General features: G+C 36.8%; 1 protein-coding gene across 9 annotated transcripts in view; it reads left to right on the forward strand.

Annotated features, from left to right (window-relative positions):
* ptprk (protein tyrosine phosphatase receptor type K) overlaps positions 1-27,930 on the forward strand; it is a 367,918-nt gene that overhangs the window by 311,393 nt on the left and 28,595 nt on the right. For 2 of the 9 annotated variants that reach the window (XM_042333768.1, XM_042333769.1), the window contains exons 15-23: positions 2,161-2,190; positions 5,039-5,199; positions 12,856-13,040; positions 16,672-16,759; positions 18,417-18,493; positions 22,399-22,435; positions 25,334-25,431; positions 25,848-25,964; positions 27,547-27,701. In XM_042333768.1, coding sequence (XP_042189702.1) covers positions 2,161-2,190; positions 5,039-5,199; positions 12,856-13,040; positions 16,672-16,759; positions 18,417-18,493; positions 22,399-22,435; positions 25,334-25,431; positions 25,848-25,964; positions 27,547-27,701 — 948 coding nt within the window. Of the gene's footprint in view, positions 1-2,160; positions 2,191-5,038; positions 5,200-9,035; positions 9,072-12,608; positions 12,621-12,855; positions 13,041-16,671; positions 16,772-18,416; positions 18,494-18,670; positions 18,689-22,398; positions 22,436-25,333; positions 25,432-25,847; positions 25,965-27,546; positions 27,702-27,930 lie in introns of all 9 variants that reach the window. The other 7 variants (XM_042333771.1, XM_042333772.1, XM_042333764.1 and 4 more) reach the window with 6 other exon arrangements.

A 27,930-nucleotide genomic window follows, 5' to 3' on the forward strand; every position in this document is an offset into this window, starting at 1 on the left:
ATATATACGCTACAGTATGAATAATTCACTAACTGTTGCAGAAGGCAACCTTTTATTACCCTCCTGTCATGTAATGCAATATGTGTGTCACAAAGTGCTGAAATTAACAAATTGCTATAAATGGTTGCTTATAATAAATGTCACAATTTAACCTGAAGTTGCATAGTAAATTACTTCAGAAAAAAAAACTTCTGCAGACTACCTTTATTCTTTGGACTTGTGCATTATGTGTTCCAAAATCTAGTTGGCCTTTTTTTATTAATTGGCTCAGTTGGTAGCACTCTTGCCTGCAAGTCAGAAGATTGTGTGTTCAAGCCCTGCACGTGAAATGAAGCTTATCATTTAGGCTGGCACTGCTGCATTGTTGAAGGGGTCTTCATTCAGACACATTAAACCACGACTTTGTCTGCTTATTCTGTTTCTGTACGGAATGTTGATTTCCCATGGCACTTTCTTTCAAAAGAACCACAGGTTACTACTGTAGTCACATTCACAATAAAGCTTAATTGGTCATTAATCTCATTGATGGGTGTGGACCTTTGCTGGGCCACATTAGATCCCGTGTCTGCCTCCATAACAAAGGTCACTGTACTTCAAAGTACAGTAATTCATTGTGTGAACTGCTTTACATTCCATTGTGATGAGATGTATCAAATGCAAGTACTTATTATTTATTGCATATAAGTTAATTAACCAGAACATTATCCTATCTAGAACAGTACAATGTTTCTTGAATAAAAGGCTTTAATTCATGTTAGAGATTCAGATCATGTTCAGACTTTCATTTCACTCTTGATCCTTTCAGTCGAGTAATGGCATTGTAATTCCCTCCCGGTATCTCTTTCCTCAGGCTTTCCAATGCCTTTCTCTTTCTGATGGGACACAATGATTTCATTATAATCAAACTGCAGAGAGTCATGGGAACAATACACTTGCATAATGCCAATGAACTAATTAAAATGCTGTCGAGATATTTGTTAGTGTTTGAGAATTGTCATTGAAGTACATCTACCTCATGCTGTTCAAAGTGTCCACTTTGTTCATTAATGCTTAATTAAGAAAAGGCATACTGTATCTACTTTCCAAGCAGCAATTTGACTTGGAGATGATACTAAAAAGTTTTGTTTTGACAAGTAATGGATTGGGTAATGGTTTCATTCCATATGTAGGTATTTTATCACTGAAGTTATTATTTATTATTAGTGTCAAGTTGACACTTTGTAGCTTACACTTGGGTGGCTCAATCCAGCAAGTCAAACACGAGTCTATCTTACAATCTTTGGTCTGGCCTTTTAACTTAACAACTTGTGTCATTCAATGTTTTTTGATAAATAATATTGCCAAATGATCACGATTAAAAAATAAAATGGTGGCAGATGATCAATTTCTCACTGACAGTGTCATTACCCAGTGGTAGGCTTTGAACATTTTTCCTTGATCAGTATTGAAACCGTGTTTAAATACATATTTACCACTACCACTTTCAGTTAAGTGGAAAAAGGGCAAATGAACGCAAATCATTAAAATTAAGTTGGTTTAGCTAAAGGAAGATCTCAAAGTAATCAACGGTACATCAACTTTTGCCCTTGTGCTTGGAATGGCCGTTTATCACTGTAGCTTTCATTGAAATATTGTAGTGAAAAATAGATTTTTTTTAATATCTGGACATTCATACATTCATCAACCCAATGTTTCTGTGCAAAACAGCTTGGCTATATTGTGTTTGAACAGAACAAACTTCATTCTATCAGTCAATGCTTTTTATTATTTTTTATTTGTTTTGAATAGTTCTGCATTCTTTTTTCTGTTGAGGCAGGTTTATAATAAAGACAAATTGACAATCCTGAATTATTGTCTAGTGCATGTAGGAAATGTGTAATCGATTCTAATTATTCACTTGCTTTGTGCAATGACTGAAAAATGACTACATCTAGAATGTAATTGCCCACTGTCATTCCCTGCACATCAGTTCTGTTTTGTTTGCAAGAGATCGAATGCATGGAATGTACAATTAACAGTTGCATGCCTAGTTTGCAATAAAATGCTAACAAAAAATGATCAGTATCTAAATTCAGCTAGCATTTGCTTTGTTGATTATACATGATTTCACACTTTAATTCACCAATAATTCTTTCTTTCACTGTCTGATTTGCTTGCCAGGAGGAGCTACTATTCTTATTCTTATTACCTGTAAGTAGACAATAGGAGGACTTCTATTTATATTGTCATTTTGAAAAATTACTCAGTGCTGTTGGATACAATTTTTTTAAGTTTTGACACAAACGCTACAATTGATCAAAAAATGGCCACAGATTACCCCAAAATAAACTCTTATGAAAACGTCTAGTGCTAGTTAATCGTGAAGATTGGTAAAGATTTGTAGTGTTAAACCATTATTGATCAGCTTCTAAAGGCACCCCTTTTTCAGATGTGGTCAAGTGTGTTACAGGACATCAATAACTAAGTTAAAATAAAAAGTTTTATTTTAACTTAGTTATTTTAATGAGGTCAGAACATCACTTGGTTTTCACTAATGAAACACTTCATTGATTCTTTTGTAGGTTTTATACACAATGAAAAACAGAGTCAGTCATCTTTGAACTGAATTATGCAGCTTGTATTTAGAAAGTGTGCATTTTGTAAATGGAAAGAAGGGAATGGAGAATGTACTCAGCAGCATTGTGAGGTTATAGCCTTCACTTGCCTTATGAGAATATTCAGATATCCTTTAACAATCAGTTTAATTAGTTTATGTCATGCTCACCAACATGCAAATTAATAAAATTCCTTACATTTGATGTAGCGACTATCACATCCGGAGGACGTCTCAAAGCACTTCATAGAATATAATGCAAAGTGTAGTGGTTTCTATATTTTTTGGTGAACCCCTATCCAAACTAAGAGAAGCCTTTCCTTGTAAAACTGATTTTACTTGTGCTAAATTACCCGATATCAGCCATGATCGGATTAGTAGTACTAAATTGACCTCTGTGCCCCAGAGTAAAAGGGAGAAAATCAGCTACGGTTCCCGTTGCTAATCACTACCCATGAAACATGAGATTGGGCTGATCTTGGTGCCCTGTCCCTCCCATGAGGTTAAAAAGAAACCTGGGCTGCCTTCAGAAGAGGGCAGAGAGAAGGAAAAAGTCCCTGAACGGAGATTATAATAGCATTCCTAAGGCAAAAGATACTTGGATTTTGTTTTCCATTAAGTCTCCAGTATAAGGGAATAGTAGAGGAAAGGCAGATCTAATGATGTAATGGGGATTATATTCACCCCCCTACCCCTGAAGAAAAAAAACTTTCATAAAGCAACAAAGCACATAACTAGCTAGAATAAAGATGCAGCTGGATGCACCCAATTTATCTGTGTTGATGAATCTTGCTTAGATTCTAAAATTAATTTCAGCAAAGCATGACTAGTTTCACAATGTCACCTGCATTTCACAATTCCTCCCTCTTCCCCTCACTGCTTCATGCTTGAATCATTGGCCTGTGTACTTGCATCTAGTTTTTTTTCCCCATGGAAAGGAATTGTGTTTTGATAAATGATGAGAATCGGCTACAGTTTGCTCAGTCTCAAATAGTTCCTGATGAATTACTTTTTTTTATTGGGGGGAGAAGGATCCAGTGAAAGTCCTTGGCTGGAATCAGGAGAGGTACACTCAAAGTATGTTGTGCGCTCATCAGCGTGCTATGAAGACCCTCAATATGTGCTTCAGAACTTTATATTATCTTGCATAGCTCCTTATTTAAAACCTTCACATATACTGTATAACAATGAATTCTGACTTTGTGTCAAAGCTTAGGAATCTGGCCTTTTTTAATTCTTGACAGCTACTGTTATAGTGCATGCTAATGTTTGAAGTGCAATAATTGTAGTAAATGTGAATATGCGACTTGACAAATTGCCATTATTTTTATTCTATTTATTTTATAACATTGCACTTTAAACGATTCTGAAACTTTGTTTACTGTGAATGATCACACTTACGCATACTGTATGTATTTTATGTTCATTCTGTCATGCATGATATTTTAAAGTTGAAAACGCTTGTTTGGAAACAAAAAAAACTAACCACTATTTGAAATGAGTTAGAATCTACAATTTATTAATAAATGTAATATTGTGTTCACTGTAGTAGACTAAATCAGGACAGGTCATAACATTATCTGAAATATTTACATCAACTATTCACATAAATATTATTTATATTAAAAATTATATTAACCCAGCAGGCATGCAGTGTCCAACTGAGCTCATCCACATACAGGTTCACCTTTATTATTCCATAATCTAATAACTCACTCCATTAATTAGATCAATGATGAGTTCTGTCAGAAATTAACATGAATTGTAGTGAAAATTTCTATGATCTGCTAGCAACAAATAATGAACGGATGATAAAATCTGAAGTGCAAAGGTAGAATTATAAATGCATGGTAGAGATATTAAAATATTAAGTTCCAGAAGAATTTTGTTATATTGGCTTAGATTTGCAGTGTTGACCTACTGCAAGAGTGAAATTTTAGGTATGGTCAATTTGCAAAAGCAGCGATTTTGCTGCTTAAAAGATGAAAGTTAAATTGTCCTCTTGTGAAATATTGCTGAATGTTCAACAGTAGGCAACTGTGTCCCTGAATTTAAAGACTTGCCACAAGCCTTGTGCAGACCAGATAACTGGCAGCTGTAGTCCACATTTATTTCACTCAAACAGAAAACGTGAAATCTCCTTGAAGCTGCTGTCCTCAAGCTCCGACTCTTTCAAATTTGTACAAGACATGTAGATAAAGTGCTTTTGTTTGGTGCGCACATAAATCCTGCAGCTAAATCTCCTAGCATTGAGTCTTTGTGTAATATTACAATAGAAAGCAGCTTGGTAGCTATTCCTGTTTTAAACTATGAACAGTTCAAGTACAAGTCAAAGATCTTTCCCCAAAAAAAAATCAATTACAGTTGGTGTATTTATAGCATTTGTTTTGTGTTAGTTCTGCTAACAGTATAACATTTTGACATTACCCTTTATACTGATTGTAGTAAACTTGCCAAGAAACGTAAGGATGCAGTGGGGAATGCTCGGCAAGAGATGACGCACATGGTGAATGCAATGGACAGGAGTTATGCTGATCAAAGCACACTTCATGCTGATGAACCACTTTCCATCACCTTTATGGACTCTCACAACTTCAACCCCAGATGTAAGTATTAATCAGCGATCTGCTTCAGGATAGAATAATTCTGAATATATCTAACTTGACGGAATAGTTATAATTTGAAGAAAAATAATTTGGGTGGGTGCAATCAGTTTAAGACATCTGTCAGGTTTGGAAACCCATTAACAGAATAATTGTATGCCAACTTATCTCAGTGGTAGCACTTTTGCCTCCGAGTCAGAGGGTTGTGGATTCAAATCCCACGTTGGTATTTGAAATCATGTGGAAACCCATGAACAGAGAATAATTGTGCGTGTAAGCTTGGCTCAGTGTTAGCTCTCATGCCTCTGAATCAGAAGGTTGTGGGTTCAAACCCCACATTGGGACTTGAAATCACATTGTCTAAGCTGACAATGCAGTGCTGTGCGTGTGCTGTCCTTCAGATGAGATGTTAGACCAAGCAATTGTGCTTTCCAATCATTTTGCCAATAAAATAAACCCCATGTGTGCCATTTTCAGGAGGTAATTCAAATATGTCCTCATGCAAGTAATATATAATTATCCTGAAATTGGCCACATGAGCTGAAGCATAGTATATTACTTGGTTATCCGTGAAAGATAATATTTTCGTGATTTTGTGCATTTGTGACCTTTGAGATTTTGCTCACCTGAGTCAACGACATTTCACAATCAAAAGGCGAGATGTAATTTTAAGAGCACTTTATAAATTTTTAGTTAATACTCCCAAACTGGTACAGGGGTTCATCCCACATCAGAGGAGCAGGTGGTAATTTCTTAGGTGCAAAGCATTCACAGTCTTAAGGGTCAGAATGTAGACTCCAATGCATACATTTTGCACAAATGAATTTCCAGGAGAGGGGGCAATGGAATGCACAGTGATGATGAGCAAACCCAAGGATATGGATCTTGGTAGAATGAGAGAAGGAGCTGTCATATAGGTGGCCCTGGTCAAGCTGTCAAGGTCAGCTGCATGATGCAGGCACTCAAACTGGGTGTTGTGGTTTTGAGGAACCAGACTGCAGGAGGCAGTTGGTGATCAGTCAGGAAAACTAAACGGAGGAACAGAAAGATCTGAAGAGTGTGGGACGTCTGAAACATTTGGTCTGGGGAAGAACAGTGCCAGACTAAACAGTGGATGGAGAAGATTGATATGGAAACTTGCTCAAGAAAATCAATTTAAGAATGTCATCACTAATTCATCATTTATTAATCCTCTATGAAACTCATTGATTTTTTTAAAAAAAATAATAAAATGTATTCATTATGTTCAGTCAGCACTTATTTAATTATTAAATCAATCATCAACAGATCTTTAAAATCCATTTGGGCTGTAAATAATTGTTAAAAGCCCATCAGTGCATTAATTTGCCAGTATAATCCAGTTAGTAATTGATTAAATCGTTTCACTTTGTTCAGAAATGTAAAAAAAATTCTAGATTGAGTAGGTTTCAAGGAAGTTTTTGAAGATTGAGTATTAGTGGGAAGATTAATATATTTTATATAATTGGTCTCCCCACTAATACTTGGGAATCTGCTCTCTGCACTTAATAATAATAATAAACCTTGCATTTTACATAGCGCCTTATTACAGAATATACTGTAAAGTGAATTGACTGTATATATTTTGTGGGCAAAAGTGCAGCAGCCAATTGCACACAGCAGTGTCTCACAAACAGTCATGGATTGAGTAAACCGCTTATTATTTTATCTATTTATGTTTACATATATATATTTATAACTTAGTATGTAATTGTGCTCTGTGATTAATCTACTTCATCTAGTTGAAGTTACATTTGCATTCATAGCATCGAGGCTTGACTATGCAAACTCATTGCTTGTCAGCCTCCCCAACTCCTCCCTCCATAGGCTGCAGATCATCCAGAACTCTGCAGTCCATGTCCTCTCCCTCACCAGGCTCTGCGACCCTCAGAGCCCTCCATGTCCTTGCTCCCCACTACCTCTGCGACCTCCTAATCTCCTTCCATCCTGCCTGCTCCCTTCAACCACTCTGCCTCATCCTCTGGAACTTCATCCCACAGTCCCTCTGCCTGCCCCCTCCCTTGCCTCCTTCAAGACCCATCTCAAGACCATCCTCTTCAACCCTGCTTCCCCCAGCCCTCCACCTCCCTAATCACAACCCCCAGCTCGGGTCCGGAACACTGACTGTCCAGCGCCTTGGGACATCCTCCCGACGTGAAAGGCGCTTTACAAATGTAATTTTGTTGTTGTAGTCTATTTAACTTGTGTATATTTACCAACTCAAGAGCTTAACAGTTTAACCCTAACCCTAACCCCACTGGCTCCAGTAAGCAAATGGGGTTTGGTTCCTGGGTCACTCTGTCAACTGTTGAACTGGAGCCAGCACAGTGCTGCTCAGCATTGAGTTACCCGCTTAGCTGGGTCTCAGCAGAGACAGTGTAATTGAGTATGAGTGTGAATTAGCTGGTCTATGCTATGATTTTTGTGTCAAATTTACATACGAGTATTAATGTAATTTGGAAAGTCAAGGAAAATGAATGCACAAAACTTATTGGCCCTGGCCTCGCAACACTCTAGGCTGATGAAACCTCTCACGATGTTACCAATGTATACTTTTGTTACACGCCTATGTTATTTAACAAATTGCTGATTGGATTTTTATGCTTATAGTTATTTTATTCACTATAAGTTATGTAAAAACGTTTAGGGTCATGCTTGTAACACAGCATATTGCCACACTCAAGCTTAAATCAGAGAAGTTGAGAGTTTATTTGGTGAGTTAAAGTGTTTTTCAGGATTCCAAAGGCTTGGAGATTATGCACCGATTCATTATCGTCAGTGCGGCTTTCTCAGATCTTGACTGAGATGGTCTCATCTGGGTTACTTCTCACGTGGAACCAGTTGGTAGCCCTTTAGCCTCTGAGTCAGAATATTTGTGGTTCCAAGTACTAAATTAGCACATTGAGCTCATGGACTCGTAATACTTCATCCAGCAGAAGGGGAGAGTTGCATTGTCAGAGGTGCTATCCTTCAGATGAGATGAGAAGTTTCATCTGAGTGCAGGTCTGCTGAAACTGGTGAAATAAGTTTAAATGTTGACCAAGGCCTGGTTTCCAACACTCATCTTCGTCTGGGATTGCTGGAGCTTCTGGCATACGACAAATATTTTCCAAATTTTAAAGTTCTCAAAAAAGAAAATGATAAGTGTCTGGCTTGTTGTTCCAGGCTGCCCGGCAACAATTTCAGTTGCTAAAGATTGGAAGGTGTTAAATGCAGTTAATGGTTGTTAACTCAGAAGTTGAAATTAACCTTGTTTAGTGTGATGTGTAATCCAGTCTCTAAAAGATTTCAATTTTTCAGAATCAGGTAAGATAAAACATTCTCAATAAAGATGTAAACTAAATGCCATAGTCTGTGACATTTGTATAGTCTGGAAAATCATTCAAATCAGCTTGTCATTTTGTTTTTAACAGGTTATTTTGAATTTAAAAACACATAAACGTTAAGCCAATTAAGACATTATAATAGTTTAGCCTTTGTTAATTTTTCTTATAATGAATACCTGCTTTATTTTACAAATGTACTTGATCATTGATAATTTATCTTAATCTCACACACAAGAAATTCCCCTGTATAGTTTGCCTTGGTTAGCTCAGGTCTTTGGGTAAGATTTCAAAACTTCATAACCACCACTGAATGTATTTTAGGAACATTACTGAGGCATCCACTAATTGAATTATTTTATGTTGACTTACTTAAATGTGTAATATAATCAAACTGTGTGTTCATTTGTACTATCCGCATGTTTAAGCTATTCTTCTCTCACCTAACAAGAAAAACAGTTGATTAGCTGTTTCTTCATGAGCTTTATTTTCCTACAGTGCCTAATGATCCGCTTGTTCCGACTGCTGTGTTAGGTGAGGACTGAGCCCTACCTCCTCAACTAATGCATGACTTGTGTTTTATGCATGCTTAATAGCTTTGTAAACAAGCTATGCATGTTTGATGGAGTAAGAAAGATGGTATCTGTGTGTGGATTCAAACAGGAGATGGTAAGAGCTTATGCGGGGAGGGGGACCTGAAGGGAAAAAATCTCAACAGTTATAAAATGAGATTGAAAACAAAATGCTCATCTGATTAGTCTGCATCTGAAAGCAAAAGTTAGGTTCATGTTTCATGTGTGACTTTTCATTAAGCCTGGTCTTAAACATGTCCTTCTGTTCCTGATACTGGTCTGCTGCTGTGCATTTCCAGCTTTTTCCTTTTATTATCTAAATGGAATTGTCAAGTGTCTAGACTTTTACCCCAAGGGAGGAATGGGGAAAAAGTGCTTTCAATTTTGAATGAAACTATTCTTGCAACTAACCAAAAATGCATTGGAATTTTACAATTGCCATTGCTATCTCAAATTACATTCATTTCTTATAGAAATAGGTATTGCTGCAATCCCAGGGGGTTGGAATGGGGGGAGGGGATACATTGCCTTCATACCATTGCAGTGTCATTTCAGTCAGGCAGTCACCCCCTGTCCATTGTATGTAAGTAATAATAATAATTCTGCTAGGCACAAAGACCTAAAATAAGATTTTGCTTGGCCTGTAGAAAGTTCCAAGAGAAATCATGATGATTTGGAAACTGGTGAGAAGTCCAAAGGAACTTTCCATTTCAGGAGATCGAGGGTTATTGCACTGCAGTGCAGAGGATCATTCTGTTGTGTTCATGTGGAAACAAATTATGGCAAGCTGTTCATACACAACAACATGTTTGCTCTCTTCCTCTACTAAAACAATTGGATTACCCGGAGATATAGCTTATCCATTCTCTCCCCATCTGGTGTGCCGCAGACCCATTGTTTACCAGTCCTAGAATAAATGTCCTCACTCGCCACTCCTCAGCTGCTTTGAGTCAACATCCATAGCATATTCACCATCACATTGCATCTTGCTTTAGCACTGTTCAATTCCACGAAGTAGAGCAGAGCAAATTAGTCATGCTGGCTGTTCTACATTTCTTTGTGTTTTAACATTGAATACAAATGGAATCTAATTTTTTTTATATTGGAGCTAGTCAATATGAAAGACTACCTACCTTATATACAATGGAGCATTACATACCCGAGCAGCACTCTAATGCACTGGCAGAACCTCTTAAAAGCACAGTGCCCCTGGGTGTTCTTTGTTTCCTTCTCATGGGATACCAGCAATTCCAGTTGTATGAGGGGAAGGAGGGTGTGGGGGGGAAGGAGGAGAGCCGGAAGGACCAAGTCTATACCAATAATAATTAGATATTCCTAGGGCCCTTATTTGTGTAAGTACTTTTTGGACAAATGATCATTAGTTTATCCTTTAGAAAGTTTTTTTCTTTTAAAACCTTTTTTTCCATCTACAATGTTTTGAATCAGGACTCCATAAACAACTTGGCTCAACCAGCATGTACTTAATACAAGACTGCTGCAACCTACTCATTTATGTAGACTCGCATCTCCCCCCCCCCACTCCATACACACACACGCACACACACACACACACACACAATATAAAGGCTGTTGGAAAAACCTGGATTTTGATCCTGGGAATTTCCATTGATGCTTAATCCAATCCTTTACTTTTTAAGAAAGCTTTCCTTAAGAATAATAATCCTTGCATTTGATATAGTGGCTTATCAACTCTTCTAGACACCTCAAAGTGCTTCACAGAATATACTGTAGAGTGAATTGATTGTTTTTTTCGTGGGTGAAGCGCAAGATTATAAATAGCAAGATTATAACTATTTTAGCTTGCCATGCTCATTCAAACAGCTGAACACATATAATGCAGAGCTTCTGTCACAGAGCTTTTACCTTAGCTTAAGGCAGAAAATCTAATAAACAAAATAACCTGTTACAGCTCTTGCACGAATAATCAATTCCAAGACAAGTCTTATTAAAGTTGAAAAAAATTTAAATATTTAAAAATCTCAGCACTGAAATACAATATGCGGGTCAGCTAGCTTTGCTGAGTTTGCTTTATTTTTCTCTGGGGACAGGATTGCCCTATCTGTTTTTAAGAATTTTCTACATAAAATCCAATTAGAATGGATTGCAGCAGCATTCCCCTATTTTAATTGAATAGCACCAAAGATTTCATGGCATCTTTCATTTACTGTGATAAGGTGGCAGTAGTGATGAGATTTTTAAGCCAGTGCGATCATGCAGAACCATGGGAAATAGGCATCATTGAAGTGTAAAATACATGGAAAATGGGGTCAATATAGTGATACATTTGATTTCACTTCAAATGTCCCCAAGATTTGTTGGATGTGAACTCCCCCTCACCACGATGTTCTCACTGGCTACATTGTGAAGCAATGCTATTGAACTTCTGGATTTTGGTATTTGACTGTCATTTAGTGAGATAACGCGAGAGTAGCCAGTCAAATGCCATAACGTGAGCCAGGGATCCAAAGAAGACTTGGCTTCATGGGCATCACCATTGAGCACTGTGTCCGAGGGGAGAAATCTCCATCAGACATACAAGGAGATTTGATGTGATAAATAACAAATGTTTTGCTAAATTAACTCTTATTTGTTGACACTTCTGTCAAACTGGCCTGTGAACCCTTTGGTTCAATGGTGCAAGTGATTCCCTCTTGAAACGATTCTTACCCTCAGCAATTTATTTTCAATTGTTATTGATGGAATGGTTGAGAGTAATGTTAACCAATAATGACATAATAGTTGTTTCATAGAGAATGAAGAGTAATTATTAGAAGCAGCATTTAATTCTATTTTTGCTGAAATAGGTTATTTGATAATTTGCAAGTACTGTTACTCGTGTTTTGTGATGGAACTGTATGCTACGCATGATTGTGCATTGCATGCGATGTCTTAACAATATTTATCATTTAAGACTTCAATTGTTAATGCTCTTTTAATGCAACAAAGTATTGGTCTTTTCTGAATACATTATAGAGCAAGAACAATAATGTACACTGTCAGCTCTCACTAGTCCAGTGCGGCTGCAATAAAGAAATAAATCTTAGAAATTGTCATAAAATAAGTAAAACCAAGTCTCACAAAGTTGTGCTGCAGGATTCTAATCCTCTTCAGATGACTGTTCTAAACCACTTGATCTTCACTGCTGCAGTACTCTGGAGCCTTGATTATGTTTTAGATTGCAATGTTGCAACAACAACAACAACAAAATTACATTTGCATAGTGCCTTTCACGTCGGGAGGAAGTCCCAAGGCAACCTACAGATACCATCCATTTCATTGCGAAGTGATCCTTGGATCAACCCGAGGCAACAATTTTGTTTAGATTTGGTCTTTTTTTTAAAAAAAAAGGTGAATTCAAAGTAAAAATGTATAATCGGGTTACATTAAACAGTTATTTTGGTAATGTGGGTGTGTTTGGAATATGTCACTCTAAACTTACTTATCTGTGTTTCTTACTGCTCCATCTGTTGGTCTGCAGTGCCTATTGCTGGTAAGTATTGCAACTCTGATTTGTATTTTGAAGAGTAAGGTTATAGGTACTACACCTTGTTCAAAAATGATGCTTTGTACCTGATGCTGCACTCACTTTTACAACCACGCAGTGTATTGCAGATTCCGCCCACCTCAAGTTACACCTGTTCGTGATGTGCCTCCAGACTCCGATCGTGTAGTATTGAGAAGTGTTGCACGTAATTAAATGGCAATTATTATTTTCTTCATTCAAGATGAAAACCATACCGTGGTAGCAGAGTCCAGCCGACTTTTGGATGTTCCCCGATATCACTGTGACCCCACAGAGTCTCCGTATCAAACCGGTCAACTGCATCCTGCTATCCGTGTCGCAGACCTGCTGCAGCACATTAACTTGATGAAGACATCAGAAGGTTATGGTTTTAAAGAGGAATATGAGGTATGTATTTTGTAAAATTTGTTCATGAATAAAAAGTCACTGAGATCCAGCATTACCTTAAAACTGAGCTTTTTACATGTGGCCTACATAAGTCAAGCACAACCTTAAAACTGAGCTTTTTACATGTGGCCTACATAAGCCAAGCACAAGTTCAGAGTTGTGAAGGACAATTTTAAGGCAGACGCTGGGGAGGGTTTCTTTCTGTAGAGGGTGCTCAGGAGCAGGACAAGTTACCAGGAGGATGTTGGAAGTCAGAACAATGGACTTATTTATGAAACAGATTCTGCATCAAATGGGCCAAAGGGCTTTCATCAACTTCATGTGATCTCATGACATGTGTTCAGGTCAATTTGAACTCCTGTTTCCAGCAATATTTAATTCTGTGTCTGATATAACATTCTGTATGAAATACAAATCATTTCTCCTTTCTCCAAGCAATGCTACTCTGTAGCAAGTGTCCAATCAGGGATGTTTCATGGTCATGTCAGACCGTGGCTGAGGTTAAAGTTGGCTCTGTAGCTAAATATATTCCTTGATGAAAAAATGTCATTTCTCAGAGCTTGAATGAGAAGCTTGGTAATATAATGGTAAAGATTGACACTGTTTCTTTCCCACCTCCAAAAAGGGCGAGACAGTTACAAGGTTGTCTTTTCAATCAAGCAGTTTCTCTGGTGATAAATAGCTGAAGAACGATATTTGAGCGCTTCATGAATGCTAATAGCACACAGAGGTTGATTTACAGCTTCACTCTCATGGCAGCGTATTTGTACATGACACAAACCATTCTGTTAATATTCAGTGCTTTTTTAAATAGCATTTTGTTTTCCGTTATCTTTAATTTAGACCATGTTATCCTGTTTGGTGTTTGATGCATTTGCATGCTAGTGTGACGTAGATGGAAGGGTAAATACAATGCAAATGAGGAATAACAGTGCACAGAACTTCAGGAATGTTTGTGAAAATGTCATATTGGTTCTGGGCATGACATTGATAGTTGATTCATGTCTCATTTTCTTCCGTGCTGAATGACCTTGCACAGCCGATAGAAGGCTGAGGTTCTTCTGCAATCAGCCAATAGTCTATACTTCTTTTGATGCTCTGCATATAAATGCAATACTTTCTTCACTATTACCAATCCATAAAACTCAAGGACTGAGAATGAACAGCCCAAAGACTGCATAGTTAGTGTCATTTGAAGTATGATCTTTTGAGGTTTTACAGTACATCCTATCTTCAAAAAGTCTTAACAGTTGTGATGCTCTTTATTAACGGTGAAATGCATTCAATTATTTTAATTTATAGGCAGTCCAGGCAGTCTTGTCCTACCCAGCCTTTTAAACTTTTAAAAAAAAGTTGCGTTTATAAATTAAGGAAGGGGATTCACTTTAATATGGTGCTAACTACTCTAATTATTTTAAGCAACCTTTCTATAAAATGGTCTATCTGATTTTATGATACAGAATAACAAAGATCTCTTCCACAGTCACAGGTATGGAGTCAGTATAGGCTGTGTTTTGAGTACTGCAGTAAAACATATTGGTTTCTTTGCTATATTACCACTTCAAAAAATTTGTTCAGCATGTTAACATGTTAAAACCTCAGCCTTGGAACTGTTTGAAATAATGTAACACTGTGCTGTCAGCAGTCATTTTACTGACCATACTTCCCGTAGATATCTATTGTTTCTGTGCAATTTCCTGTTTGCTCAAGCAAATTTTCTAAATAGCGCTACTAACACTTGATATGAGGGATACATGCAAATAATAATCTTGTATCGGATCTTGCACATTGACTTGAACAATCCATCAGCCTTTTAAAGGAAAACACTCTGAAATGACTGCAGAGTTTATCTTCCTTCTCCCCCTTCTACCTTTTATCTTTATTTATTTTATTTTATTTTAAATTGCATCATAGACTTGTGAAATAGAATGTTGCTCACATTAGTATATAAAATAACAGAATGCTGTATACTGTAACAACATATATATTCTGACAGGTGTAGATATTGGGGTTTAAGTTGTCTGTTCTGCTAACCATGTGTAAATATATGTGTAAGGAGAAAATAACAGGCACTCTTAAATAACCCTAAATACTTGCATTACTGTACCACCTTTCACATGAAAGAACCTGGGGGCACACTGCATTTGGAGAGATGCACTGTGAAGAGGTGGGCCTTGAGACAGTAAAGAAAAATGAAGCTGCTCTAAGAGGTGTACATGGCAGAGGATGTCAATGTGGAAGTTCACCCACAATGGAATAGCTGGGATAGCGACAGAATGGAAGTGAGAGGGAGGGAGCAGTGATGGATAGGTAGGAGTCTAAAACAGGCAAGGTGAGATAAATCAGGAAAAGGATAGGGCAGCATGAGGAGATTACAAAAGACAGTCAGAGAGTTGGGGAAATGAGTGAAACGTGTAAGAGGGGGACAGAGATGGAGAGGTAGCTTGCATCCAGAACAGTCAATATGCACTGCAGAGTAGACAGCAATCAACCTCAACTTAGCTCACTCACACCATACCAATTGATAAGGTAGATGGGGCAGGGTAAATGGGAAAAATAATCTACAAGTATTGTTGGTATTTTCCTTGTTTCAAGAAGACTACCTTACCAAACACATGTAAACATAAAGATCGTTATAAATAAATAATAATCCTTGCCTTTGATACAGCGCTTTTCACGTCTTCTAGACATCTCAAAGCGCTTCACAGAATATACTGTAAACTGAATTGCCTCTACATTTGTGGGCAAAATGCAGCAGCCAATTGCGCACAGCTGTGGCCCACAAACACTCGTGGATTAAAGTGACCAATTTATTGTTGTGGGTTTTATCTGGTTATTATGCAAATGAGTGTTAATCTATAGCCTTCAAGAGCATGTTGTCTGTCCACTCATAGTAAAGTGAAATAAATATCAAGGTGACCTCATGAACCATGCTGTCCTTGAGTTGACCTAGGTTCATTATGGAAATGAGCATCTGTCACAACTGTTCAGATTGCACGTGTTTATACAAGTAAGACCTAATTGTCTAAAACTAGTTAGTTATTCTATTGTAAATCTTGTACAAGCTTGTAAACTTCAGCTATTTTGTGAGGTGCCAGTGACAAGATCTCAAAGACCATTCATTCAATGAATTGGTAAAACTGCTTCATATCAAATAACATGATAATCAATTTGGCAGAAGTGAGTAGTTATTTCAGTCAACACCCACGGGTTTATATCATACTTAGATGTACCAGTTTGATACCATTAGTTGTTATATTCTTAGATTGTTTGGACTATTTCAAGCATTCATCTTGAATGCACAACTGGGCTCTTACATTGGTAATTTGCTATCTCTTTGTGTCTGAAACACAGCATAGATATAAAGTTGCTAAGCAGTATATATAAAAACAATGAGCATTCACTTGAGCCACAAACAGTCTAAGCTGATATTTTATCATAAGAACTATTTTCCATTCCAGTCATAATGTAACATTTCATAATCACTTAATGTATTGATGAGATTATGCAATTGCTGTAATTGATGTGGTCTAACAAATAGACAGGAGATTGCAAATGGAAGATTTGATGCAAAATGATAAGTGAACAAGTTTGAATTGGTCTTTTAACAAAAACTATTCATTTTTTGCAGAGCTTCTTTGAAGGTCAGTCTGCATCGTGGGACATTGCTAAGCAAGATCAGAACAGAACCAAAAATCGCTATGGAAATATCATAGCTTGTAAGTGGACATGTAAGCAGCTAAGGGCTATAATTTATAAACTGTTGTCATTGGCTGTAAACTGTTTTCATTACATGTGGTGTACGTGATGTATGCACAAGTGCACTGAGATACCGTCCAGCATGAAGGGAGCTATATAAATACAAGTTGTTGTTAATATTAAGACATTTATGAGTAATGATCACTGTTTGATCCTGAGTTTAGTCTGCATGATTTCTCCAGAGAGAAATGTATAAGCATGCAATATTCCATTCAACATTTAAATTTCATATTTAGAAAATAATTTGTATGCCGTTTGTGATGACTTAAAAGGAAATCCTCGTAACTGAATATATATATAAAGCTGGCACCTCACAAGATGAATGTCCAGTCTTCATAATTTGCATTTGTATCAGATGCACGGCAATGCATGATTATTAATGAGAGTGATTGTTTTCCACAGTATGTTGTTGTTGTATTCACTGACTATATTTTCTTTCCTAAATTTTCCAGTAAATCTAACTTTTTGTCTCTTATTGGATCAAATTAAAAACTGACCTCTGATATGTTGAAAACAGCTTTAATGTGCCTTTTCTGCAACAAATCATGAAGTGGGTTGTTGGAGGGGAATGGCATATCCTACAAGGAAAAGCGTTTATAGTCTGCATTTCAAAGAGATTCAGAGAACGTCACAGCACAGCACCCATCTGCCAATCGAGTCTGTGTTGGTGTTTTCTCCATATGAGCTGCCTAGTCTAATCCCACATAACAAAACCATTTATTGTTCCTCTTTTTCAATCAGCAATCTAATTCCCTTTCAAAAGCATCTATGGATTCTCTTCCAACTATGGTTTGTGGTAGATAATTCCACTTTCCTACAATTTATTTCAAATCTTTTGTTTTCTTTTGTGATTATCTGAAATGGTTGCGTTTTGGTTACTAACCAGTGGAAATAATGTATCACTATTCACTCTTACATTATGACAACTGTACTTCCATATTAAAAGAAATAACAAAAGAAATAAGGCAAATGTGTAGCATTACTTCTACAGTAAATTGATTTATATTTGGTATAGTACCTTTCATGTCAGGAGGATGTCCTATAGCACTTTGCAGGATACACTGTAAAGTGTAGTGCCTGCGTTTTGTGAGCGAATATGTAGTTCCACATGCCCAACCTCGCACAAGTGATCATAATCCATGGAATGCTTTATAAACTAAGCTTGTTTCCCCACATATACACAGTCTCCCTCTCTTTCTCCCACTCTCTATTTGGGATTTCTGGAAACTCATCAGGAGCTGGAACTCAGTGTCTGTTTCCTCTTCCTAACTTGGCTGTGCAGATTGCCAACTGTAGCTGGTGTACTGGCTGAGATGAGCCAAGTCAGCACAAATTCTCGATCAGACCAGGGACTCAACTTGTTTGTATGGCTCAGCTGCTCACTACATAAACTTGCTGAGCAATCGAAAAGCTCAAAATTACTTTTTAAATTAGATTAAAATTTGGTCTTTAGTTGATCATGACTTTAACATTTATGTTGATTAATTTGAAAGGAGAGAGAGAAAGACAGGAGATTCTTCACTTTACATTTTGAATAAATTGGATCATGAGCATGGATTGTTGCACATTTCTAAATTAAATGAGACAGAAATAAATGGTTCCTTTTGTTTGTTTCAGATGACCATTCCAGAGTTATTTTGCAGCCACTAGAAGATGATCCAACATCTGATTACATAAATGCAAATTATATTGATGTAAGTGTTTAAGATACATTTCCTAAAAATATACTTTTGCATTTAAAACTCTTTTTCTGTGTTTTGTCTAAAAGAAAAATTGCAACTCTTAAAATGTGCACCTTGTGAATTAGATTTGCTAGCACTCACTGACACTGTTGTGCTTTCTTTCACATCTGGCTTTGGTTTGGGCTGTAGATATGGCTGTACAGGGATGTAAGTATCACTGTGAAAAAGCTAGAGTTGTGTTTTATTTATCAGTTTTATATACTAGTTCATTTTAGATACCAATATGTTACTAAAACAATCAGCACCCATGAAAATAACTGAGTATAACCACTTTATTCTCCTCATAAAATAAATTAAATTGGCCACACAGAGTCTCATAAGAAGTACAAATCTGCATGTTTCCTGGGTGTTATAATGTACAATAACGTGCTGATGTGGAAAAAAGACCACAGTGTAAAAGTACATATTTCTGCTGAATTAAAAAAACAATTGGTTTATATTCGGCATGGATTTCTTAATATGCAAAATCAATTCTGTAGTACATTAGATTTAAGAGGGACTATACATCTCGTTTATCACCAACTGCAGTGTCATTTTACCACCAGCATGTTTAGTCGCTTAAAATTCGGAGAATTGAAGTTGTGAAATGTTTCCTTGAATGTGACTAGCAATGCCAATAAGCCATGGCAAAATGAACATGTTATGAAGAGAATGAAGAGGTGTAATCATGCATGATTAATTATTCATCATTCATACGTCTTGTGTAGCTGTATTACATTTAGAATTTAGAATTTAAATGAAGTTAATACCTGTGTTTTAATATTTTCAGGTCTTTGGTAACCTTTCAGTATACTCAATTCCTATCAATTAGATCATTAGCTATTATAAAAAGCACAGTATCCTATCTTGTGACCCTTGTGAACCTAAATTGAAATCTATTTATAATTTGAGAAGGTAGCACTAATAGGCAGACTTGTAAGTGCATATAGATAATCATTACTGTGTGTTTTTTGCACAGTATTGCTACAAAACTCTTGTTTTATACGAAATGGCTTCATGCTTTCTTGACCTGAAAAAATCCTTCAATGGATTTGTGCATGAGAAACCATGCTCGATGAAAAGCACAGTAATTTCAATAGAAAATGTATTATTTTTGTTTTCTTTATTGCTTCAGCTCCCTCTGCATTCCACTGCGTAACACATGATTTTGTAGAAAAATGTTATGTGAGCAAAATACCGGATTCAGTGAAAACAGTTTACTTCATGTTAGAACCGCTGCCTTTCCCTCCCCATTAAACGTCATATCTGAATCTATTGGTCATTAATGGACAACAGAATATCGCTCTGAATCATTCATGTAAATTTTACAACAGTACAATGCCACTATGTTTTGTTGTCAAAGTCAGCTAGGCTCACTGTAACTTGTCGTCTCAAAAGATAACTGAAATCATTTTATTAAAGAATCATAAAATTAAAAAATTAACTAAATTGAATAAAACGTGATCACTTTGTCCCTCTTTCCAGTTGCTGAAAGGAAAGAGCACATTAGGATGCCAACTTGTCATCCTAAAACATGGCTTACAGCTGGGGGATGTTGTTTTGAATATTGTACTTTTCAGCACTTTGATGCAGGTCCAAATCCATATTGGATAAACATTTTTTTTATCCTCTTTTAGTTGTAGTCTTTTGTACCTGAATGTCAAATTGGTACCTGAATGCATACTGAAACTTTTGTGAGAGGAAGGGGAATTGAGGTATATTGGAGAGGAGATTAGGAGGGGTGGAAGCTCATATGGAGTATAAATACCAGTGTGGTTTGGTTGGTCTGAATTGCCTGCTGTAGCATTCTATGTAATTCCTTGAATATCAAGTTCATACTCAAATCCAAGTATCTTTTTAAAAAGTCAGTTTTTGCACTAAATTCAATGAGTGGCTTGTTTCAGACATGAGAATCTTGGTTGCTAAATTAGAGAGGTTTAAAATAGGATGTAATTTGTGGTCCATGTGATATTTATCATAGCAAATGGTGTGCAACCATTGAAAAAAAAATTTTCATATAGCATTTTTGAGCATTATCCTTTCAGTTTGCATTGCAAAATTTATTATGTTTTAAATGATTCATGCAGCTTTCTCTAGCATTGTTTTTGTCTATAAGTATTATTTATATTTGAATGTTTACTCAAACTCCAGCCTGTCAATCGTGAAATCTGAATCAACAACTATCCATAATTTAGAAATGAGTAAGTCCCACTACAAATTTCTTCAGTGAATATGGAAGAAAGATTGACATTTTTTTTAAAAAATTGGGCATCTTTTGTCCTCAGCCTTGCTGGACCACACATAATTTAGTGCTGAATGAGTGAGGCTCATTCCTTCGTGAATACTGCCTATTATTTTCCCTCTCACTCATGAGGAAGTGACTGACCTCTGCCCGGTGGCTCCCTCAGCACCACTGCTGGGTTCAGCCCAGCAGTGCAAGTATTGAACCTCAACCTTTACATTTGTCGCACCAAGTCTTGATCGCTTATGATCACTGAAGAGCACGTAATTGTTCCTTTCTGAGTACTCGAGATGAGCTTTTGGTTCATAATCTTGCAGTTGTTGGCAGTAATTTTAGCAGAAAATAAATTTGAAGTGACTTGCTATTATACATGCAAAGAGTTTCATTCACTTGAAATCCCCAGTCAGTTTAAGATTCGATCCTTGCCTGTAGGATACACGGAAAAAGTGAAAAACGGGCAAGTTGCATACAGCAAAGCTGTGGCTTATTGATGCTTGGCAATAAAAGTGCCAGTTTTTAATTTAGTGCTGGCACTCCTATCCCATTTGCAAGAGAAATGTCTAAGAAAGGGTTCCAAAAGATTTTATTCAACATAGTTAATTTTTGAATTGGAACTATTCACCACATTAAATTTTTTATGCTCCATTCATTTTTTAATGCTTCCCACCCAGCAGCATTTTCCATAGTGTGTGTCATTTGACTCAGCATAATGTCTTCTGAAATCCTGGAAGGCAGACGTGTGTAGAATAGCCAAGATTATATTTGGATCATGCTGATTAAAATTACACATTACTTTTTTTAAAAATATATCCCTTTCAATATCCTAAAACAAATGTCAGGTTCATGTTTTATTTAAATGTTGGATCATATTTTAGACTAGGAATTTAATGCACCATAATCTTTCTCTATTCCTTTCCCTCCCCTATAAAGTAACTGCAATTTTATTATTCAAATCTTCTTATATATTTAAAATTTTCTGGCTTTGCAATAGTTATTCAGTTTTGATGTGTGATCCTTTTACCTTACTGGGTTTTTCGTCTTCTAACAAAACATTGTTTCACTTCGGTATAACTTTTTTAATTTGATATGATGGAGACAAAAGGGTTAACACTTTATAGCCTGGGAAACATGGCCTCATTAATGTAAATTGGTCACAGCTTCTTTGGCTATAATCTGGACAGACGTCTGGGTAGAAGCCCTCTGTTAATATTTCCTATAGAGAGAGTTTGAATACCAAAGTGTATAGGTCCTCTAGTTACTAACGTGTCATTTTATTTTAATACAGTGGGTGTTAAAGCAGGGAAATAAATTTGTAGACCTGGGCATCATCTTGCATCAGTGCTTTAAGCAATCTGTTAATTGAAACAAATTGATCCCTCCCAGTTGCTAAACAGTTCCTGATTAATTAGACTCCAAGGTAGTAATGGCCCTTTTAGTCATTGTACAGCAAGGCAAATGTGCTGAAACTCATTGGACATTGGAGAGCAGGTTTTCACTTGACAGCAGAAGTTTGGAGGTTGTAGGTGGATCAGTGAAGTTTAACAGTACAAGTTGTAAATGTCTCCAGGTTGAATTGATTTGATCATTGGCAGTAATGCAGATGATGTGGACTTACAAAGCTTTGTATCATTTATAGGGCTATCACAGACCAAGCCATTACATAGCTACACAAGGTAAGAGTTATTTCTTTGACTAGCTATAACTTGAATAACTCATTTTCATTATGTGTAATGTAATGTTGCAATCCTAAATTATATTGTATAAATTACTACAAAAGCCATTTATTCTGGCACCTCTGAATTTAAACTATGAACCTAGTAATAATTAGGATAAAATATAACCTTTGTGTCAACTCTTTGATATGAATGATAGCAAAATTCAAGTAACTCTATAATTGTTTGCAACAATTGTTTGCCTACAAATATGTAGGCACCACACCTGTGAATTTTTTTGACTTTATAGAGGAGCTCTGTCAAATTGAAGGATGATTATTATTATTAACAATTGATCATTTTTGATTTATTTATATGACAACTGTAGGTTCTTATTTTTAGAGGTTTGAAATATAATGGAAATTCACCTTTACTGCTTTTGAGCAACGAGTGTTTCACAATGCATGTCAGTCTTTTTTTGTAAATTGAAAAGACCAAATGCCTTAACATAACGTAATAGTAACACTTTCAGGCAGGAAAAGATTCATCAATGCATCTAGTCTATGCATCCAAATTCCAACATGATGTTTTCAATGTATCTGTATATCTAAATGTAACGACTTCAGTGCTTTGGGATGTCATCCTGACATGAAAATCTCTATATAAATGTAAATTTGTTGTGACCGAGTCTGAATCTCTTTAGTTTCTAAAACCTTTTCTGGTTCGTTGTTTCTTGTACAATCTGTGCATATAAGTAGTTTTTCTACATGTCTATCGCCTCCGTTTACTAAAATAAACCCTCTTGCTTCTTGTTCATTTGAGCATGTTCCAGCCTGGCTCAGTTGGTAGCACTCTTGCCTCTGAGTCAGGAAGTACTGGCTTCAAGCCCCATACTCGATTTTTGAATTTACTTTCAAAAACTGACACTCTAAAACAGTCCTGGAGGTGTAATGCATTGTCGGAGGTGCCATCTTTCAGATGAGGCATTTAAACAAGATCCTGTCTACCTGTTCAATTGGATGTTAATGATCCCATGGCATTATTCAAAAAGAGAAGGGAGGTTGACCATTTATTTCCTGACCATGGAATATTGCTGGCCACAAATGTACTACTGGGTTCACCTACAAATCACGTGGTCACTACACTTTAAAGTAAATCTTGTGAAGAACTTGAAATGTCCTTCTGATGTGAACTGATTGGCGTGCAGGGAGCAAACCTGCCAACCGCACACATGAACAGTGAAACCAGTTAACGGTGCCTCTATATAGCACAAGTTGGGATTTTATGGATCTCAACCATCGTATTATAATGGGAACCACTGTAGTTTGCTGTAATTCCCAGATTCACTGTCTGGAATGTCTAGTGTCATGCTTTGAACTATTGCCCAGCTCAGGTTGACATACCACCAATAACTAACTAAAATTTAGCGGGCTGGGGAAGGGTTTCTCCAGTTCTTTTTATCTAGGGGACCTTTAATAAACTCTATTAAAATGACCCAAAGTGGCTTGGTGGGTGGGGGAGGGGAATGATGAATGACCTTTATAAGCAGTTGGTAAACGTTCATAAGAACCCTGCAATAAATTGACATATTCGGATTTCTAATCTGCTCAAGTTTCAGGTTCAGTTGATGCTTACCTCTTTTTTTGGAATAATTAAAATCTCTCTCTTTTGATTAACGCATATTTAGTTTAAGGAATTTGAAGTGTTTCTAAAAGTAAATAATACAAAAATATTAATTGATTTTCTGTCAATTTGTAAAATTACCATTGCAGTATTTCTTGTCCGTGTGCAATATGTATCAGGCGTTAATGTGGTCCAAGTGCAAGAGGGAGCAGTTACAGGAAACATTTTTTACAAACAATTTTAGCTTGGCATATCTCACCTCCATTTCAAGCCTTGGCTATATCAGAACCCAACAGATTTTACACATGAGCAGAAACAATTCATGATAATTGCACACTTCATCAGACAAGAGCTGAAATAGCTTTCAGCAATTGAAGCATTTCGGGGATTTATCAACCTGATGGCAGCACTGATGTGAGCCTGCTCTTCGGTTCTCGGAATATGTGGTGAACGTAAAAGAATTATTGAAAAATCTTGTTTGGAGGGGGAAGAGAGGATAAGAGAATAGTCACTCGGTGGGTGTTTGACATCCTGGGCTTGTCAGATGTCAAACGCCCAACTTGTGATTATTCCCTGCGGGAGATGGAGAGGTGGGTCTGTAAACAGAGTCACCTTGGAGGTGAACTGGCACGGACTGTCAGAATCGAACCAGCCCTTTGTGGTGGATTCTGTATTCCAGTTCCTGAGCCGGGCGGATTGGCTCATCAGCAGGATTTGGAAGTGCAGATCAGTCACTGGGGGCAGGGAATCATCCCACTCAACTCCTGCAAGCTAAAGCCCCAATGGGTTGGGTGGTCTTGGCTGGAAATGCTTGCCAGACAGTGTTCTCAATAGCCAGCTATGTGGTTTAGCTGGTTAGACTCCAGCAGTACCCCAACGCACACTATGCGGTTCCCAAGTCTTGCCAGTCTTTGCCTAATACTTTCCGGACTTAGGCCACAGGATGTGTCCCTACTGGGAGAAAGCAAGCATTCCATTCGAATAAGTATTTTTTGAAGTTCAATGTATAGGTGGGATGCATGAAACTCCCAGTTCGGTTTGGATACTTTTTAAGCATGGTGAAGGGTTTTCGCAAGTGTCATACACCCGGCTTACCAAAAAAAAGAGGGGGAAGAGAAAGAGGGAAACTTATATTCTAAATGATGATCTGGATTTTTCAAAACTCTTAGAAAGGATTCCATGTTTATTTAAATAAAAAGCAAACAGATTGTCAATGTTGTGACAAGTTGCGCCAAATAACATTGCTGTTACCACTTATTCACTTTGTTCTCACACCTCATATCCTTGCTCCTCTAGGGCCCGTGCACGAAACTGTATATGATTTCTGGAGAATGGCTTGGCAGGAACAATCTGCATGTATCGTCATGGTCACAAACCTGGTGGAAGTTGGAAGAGTAAGTTTTTTGATAGGAGAAAAAATATTGTGTTCAATGGGAAAAAGCAAATCAACAAATTATGCTTTTTTTAAAAAAAACTGATGTTCCCTCATGGTTTATTTTGTCGAATAAATGTCTTATCTCCAGGGAGAGAGTATGCACTCCATTCCAGACACAGGAGGTTGCCATTTAGGTGGCATGAATATGTAGATCTCTGTCTGGTGTGGATACTCTTAAGCATTGTGATGAGTTTAGGAAATCATCTGAAGAAAAAGAGAAAAACAAAGTAGCCCCACGACTGTTCATATCATTAGATCCAACAGTACCCCAGTGTACAGTGAAATTTGATGCCAAGACGTTGAACACAGTTAATATTGTTTTAAAGTGATTGCTAATTTTAAGATTTTCAATTCTTTTTATCTATCAAATTTTAGGTCAAATGCTACAAGTACTGGCCGGATGATACTGAACTTTATGGAGATTTCAAAGTGACATTTGTGGAAGTGGAGCCACTTGCAGAATATGTAGTTCGAACGTTTACATTAGAAAGGGTAAGTGGAGCAGATTTCTCCTGGGACAGCATTTCTGGATTTTGCAATTGGTATCAGTATCCCTGGGTTATTGAGCCTTCAATCACACTGACCCTGTCTCTGATACAATCTTCCATACTCACATTGCCTTGTTAACTTTCTCCCTGCGTTCAAAACCTACTAAAAGCAATACATTGGGATATCCTTCTAACATGAAAGGCAGAAATTTCACCAAATCTCACTTTATTCTATAAATGTACCATTTCAGAGCATCCAGCATTTGTCAAATTCTTAGTCATTTTGAACCCTTTTTCTGTAAGTTAATTAAGGATTTTACAGATATAATGGACTTTCATCTTACTGTAAAGATTGGGTGATATATTTAATAATGTTATTAGATACGGATCATGTTGCACCCATAATGGGCACATTACTTCCAAAGGCACATATTATCCATATACGCTAGAATACATTGGAATATACAGCACAGAAACAGGCCATTCGGCCCAACTGGTCTATGCCGGTGTTTATGCTCAACATGAGCCTCCTGACCTTCCTTAACTAAGCCTTCAAGCATAATTTTCTAATGGTTACACTTCTAGAATAGTAGGGGGTGTGGGCTGCTTCTGTGAATCTCGTGCAAGCATTAATATAAAGAAAGTACCTGAAAGTCTTTTGGAATGTGAAAGTAAATTTTACTTACACACCTGCATTCTGCTAGAGTTCACTTTGTGGTCTTTCTTTGCTATCAGAATCACAACACAAGTGAAAATATCTATCACTAAAATATATGGTGTGGCCATTTGTATTTTAGAACACAGGAAAATGAATTGACAGCCAGTGAGCACCAAGCAGTTAATCAAGACAAATTAACTTATCTTTAAAATGCACAATATATGGTGTTAACCTCTGGCTTGTTCTCACAACCTCTGTGTTTTGGCGCCTTGGGACGTCCTCCCAACGTGAAAGGTGCTATACAAATGTAATCTTGTTGTTATTAACTTTGTTTGTAGTTTTGTATGACACCCCAATAGTACATGCAGTCACTTAATTGAAAACAACTGATGTGCATTACAGATCACAAGCAGGTTAACCTTTTATCTCCAAATGATTAAACAGATAAGTACTTGAAATGTTTTCAACTTGAAAACTGGAAATGTTTCCAACTTGAAAACTGGAAATGTTTCCAACTTGAAAACTGGAAATGTTTTCAACTTGAAAACTGGAAATGTTTCCAACTTGAAAACTGGAAATGTTTTCAACTTGAAAACTGGAAATGTTTTCAACTTGAAAACTGGAAATGTTTTCAACTTGAAAACTGGAAATGTTTTCAACTTGAAAACTGGAAATGTTTTCAACTTGAAAACTGGAAATGTTTTCAACTTGAAAACTGGAAATGTTTTCAACTTGAAAACTGGAAATGTTTTCAAGTATTTGAAAATATGTGCAGATGCAAGGGACATCAAATATTTTGGAGTTTACATCATTTGTATGTATTCCAGTCAGTTTTATTTAAATCGTCATAATGTGGGGTTCAATCCAACCGACTGTTTGAAATGAATGAATCGTATGGACTGATTTTAGCATTTTTTTTTTCTCTTAGCGAGGTTTTGAGGAAATTCGTGAAGTTAAACAGTTTCACTTCACTGGCTGGCCTGACCATGGTGTTCCTTACCATGCAACTGGCCTCCTGGCATTTATTCGTCGTGTGAAAATGTCAAACCCTCCTGGAGCAGGGCCAGTTGTTGTGCACTGCAGGTCAGTGGTTCTTCATTGTAACCTTTCTTTGCTAACGTTAATTGTTCTGTTTATGCAGCAAGGATCATCTGCACACTTTCATTTGCATGTTTTATTTTTCTGCTCACTTCAATGCAAGGTAAACACTTAAGTTCCCAATCCTCAATTTATACTGTTTGGCTTACCAAATCATGCCAAATTGGCATAGAAACTTCACTATAAGTTTGGTGAGAAGAATATGAAATAAATT

This window comes from Callorhinchus milii, unplaced genomic scaffold (genome assembly GCF_018977255.1).
Source record: "Callorhinchus milii isolate IMCB2004 unplaced genomic scaffold, IMCB_Cmil_1.0 Scaffold3, whole genome shotgun sequence".
In the NCBI taxonomy this organism is placed as follows: Eukaryota; Metazoa; Chordata; class Chondrichthyes; order Chimaeriformes; family Callorhinchidae; genus Callorhinchus; species Callorhinchus milii.